This window comes from Sinocyclocheilus grahami, unplaced genomic scaffold, assembly GCF_001515645.1.
Source record: "Sinocyclocheilus grahami isolate Dianchi unplaced genomic scaffold, SAMN03320097.WGS_v1.1 scaffold996.1, whole genome shotgun sequence".
Classification (NCBI taxonomy): Eukaryota; Metazoa; Chordata; class Actinopteri; order Cypriniformes; family Cyprinidae; genus Sinocyclocheilus; species Sinocyclocheilus grahami.
This window is the reverse complement of record NW_015506175.1, coordinates 79403-82243: the sequence shown is the minus strand read 5'-3', so window position 1 is coordinate 82243 and position 2841 is coordinate 79403. Positions and strand designations below refer to the sequence as shown.

The window sequence follows — 2841 nt, the reverse complement described above, 5'->3', positions numbered from 1 at the left end:
ACACCCCCACCCACCCACACCCTCTCTCACCCCCACACACACACACACCCACACACACTCACACACTCTCTCTCACACACACACACACACACACACAGCTTCACCGACGCGTCAGACTCCTGCAGAAATACAAACACAAGCCGCGTCCATCACTTCCGCATACACAACGCCATAGCGTCATGGCCTGCGTACATACGTCACTTCCGGCACTCGGCTGACGCGAGGCAGAAATTTTTTTATATTTTTTTTATTACTTTTTTTGTCCGTTTCTTTCAAACACAAACATGTTGATTAATGACCCTCTGGCATGACGTTATAAACAGTTCAGCTTTTAAGCGACGCGTTCTGTGTGAATGCGGCCTAATCACCCTCATCGATCACTGGCTTTACACGAATAATCGTTCAATATTAATTATTGCTGTATACCGACTGTATAATAATGCTGACACTCCATGCGTTAATCTGACGCTCAGCGCGAGCTGTTTACTCTGCAGTCATGCGCGACAGAGCAGTAATTATATCCCTGAAAGACTGCTGCTAGAACATTTATTACATATATACTGACTCTTCTGTATTAAATACTGACAATACCTAACACTTCTTCTTCTTCTTCTTCTTCTTATTAACACTAAATCTTCATTATGCTATTAAAAACGGACTATAGCCTAGGCTAGCCTAATGATTTTTAAATACCTTTATTTGATTGAACACTGATACAGTCATAATCATTTTAATTATTAAACCATAAATGCACACACACGGAGTTTCAGAGGCAGTCTGTAATAAACCAGCCGTGTTTCTGCCTCTCTGGAGTCTCTGATCACAGGCCTTCCGAACCTTTGCGTCTTATTTATCATAATCATAATCATAATCATAATCATAATCGTCCGTTTTATTTAGGCCTACAGGATTTACACGTTTTGGAATTGCGTCGTTTATACGAAATTAACAAAAGAACTCGACAAATTCATGTGTTTTTAATTTGAAGAGTTTAATTTCACGGCTCGTAATTCTCACGCGCTGTTGCTCTTTTTTATATTTACGAGAAAATGTTTATTTTTATATATTTTCTTTTTTCGGTTGCGTCTTTCCTAAAGATCTCCCAAACCTCCTCTTCTTCTTTCTGCAGCCTATTTCTGCGTGCACGCTTTTCAGCTTACATATTTATTTTCTTAAATAACGATTCTATTATTATTTACACTATTTATATACACAGACTATGCGCTCGCGCTGTGTGTGTTTCAGATGAGAGCATGAGTGTTGCAGCAGTATTCGAGATGATTAAATAAAAGCGTGTGTGTGCTTTAATGAGGTTTAGCTGCATCCACAGCGAGGCCCGTGTGTGACGAACTGAGAAATATATTGTACATATTATAGTTCTCATAAATACCTAAAAAACAAACACACTTAAACTTCACATTTCTACCGTGTTGCACGCTCGTGTGGAGCCTAGGCTACTCGAAAGGTTTGCAGACAAAAATTTTAATTAGATAACCACGTCGGGACATAAATAAAATAATAACACAGGCCCTAACATATGAAAATAAAACGTAAGAAGGGGAAAAGTAGATTTAAAAAAAAAAAAAAAAAAAAGTCCAGTCACCATTTAGAAAAAGAAAACTCTTTTATTAAAGCAGAACTGTGTCCGTCTCTTCTCACTCGCGCTGAAACACATTACTGCATTAATCCTGCGCTCGTGAGAGCAGATCAGCCTTTATTCACACACGAGGAATCCTCCCATCAGCTCCAAACGCCTCGATAACACAAACAACCATCAAAACTTTATTTTCACCAGTTCACAGAGTCTGTTGAGGCAGAGGCGGAGAGCAGAGTTAGCGTGTGTGAGGGTCACTGGTTAGTGCACTAGCTAGTAGTCCTGCTGTGGGAGTCACTGGTTAGTGCACTAGCTAGCAGTCCTGCTGTGGGAGTCACTGGTTAGTGCACTAGCTAGCAGTCCTGCTGTGGGAGTCACTGGTTAGTGCACTAGTTAGCAGTCCTGCTGTGGGAGTCACTGGTTAGTGCACTAGCTAGTAGTCCTGCTGTGGGCTATGTGTCAGACTGTGGCGTCGCAGGTCGCAGTTGCGCCGAAACAGCTTCCCGCAGCAGCCGCAGGAGAAAGGCTTGAGGTCTGTATGGGTGAGAAGGTGAGTTTTCAGGTTACTTCTTTGATTAAAGGTTCTTCCGCATGTGGGGCATTTGTGAGGAGATTCCTGTTCAGATTTGAAGCAAGCAAAGGATTATTCCCTTCAGTTTTCCATCAAAAATAAACGCTTCAATGTCAACATTTCAGGCCCAGAGATGTTTATATAGGCCCATGCATGCTATAATCGACAGCCCCAAACATGACATTTTAATTAAGAGCTCAACGAACAAAACTCTGTTTGTGCAGAATGTCATCCACATACAGAAGATACAAATGAGGACAATTTACCTGCAAGTGCAAAGTTTTATGAACCGCCAAAGTTCGCGACTGACAAAACCCCTTCCCACACTCCTGACACTTGAACGGTTTCTCCTTGGAGTGAATATATCTGCAGAACAAGCGAGAGTGAGTCAAGCTGCACACACTCTCTCATACACTCTCTCTCACACACACACACGCACACACACACACCCACACACGCTCTCTCACACACACACACACACACACACACACACGCACGCACTCTCACACGCACACACACACACGCGCACTCTCACACACACTCTCACACACACACACACATATGCACACTCTCACACACACACACACACATATGCACACTCTCACACACACACACACACACACACATATACGCACACTCTCTCACACACACACACACACGCACTCTCTCACACACA

General features: G+C 42.6%; 1 protein-coding gene across 3 annotated transcripts in view; it reads right to left on the bottom strand.

Moving 5' to 3' along the window:
• Positions 1-1649: 1649 nt before the first annotated feature.
• Positions 1650-2841, bottom strand: part of LOC107565365 (protein odd-skipped-related 2-like) — a 6605-nt gene continuing 5413 nt past the window's right edge. For 2 of the 3 annotated variants that reach the window (XM_016250582.1, XM_016250581.1), the window contains exons 3-4: positions 2432-2531; positions 1650-2210 (exon numbers count right to left, since the gene is read on the bottom strand). In XM_016250582.1, the coding sequence (XP_016106068.1) occupies positions 2028-2210; positions 2432-2531 (283 nt within the window). In that variant the 3' untranslated portion in view covers positions 1650-2027. The remainder of the gene's footprint in view (positions 2211-2431; positions 2532-2841) is intronic. The other variant, XM_016250583.1, reaches the window with a different exon arrangement.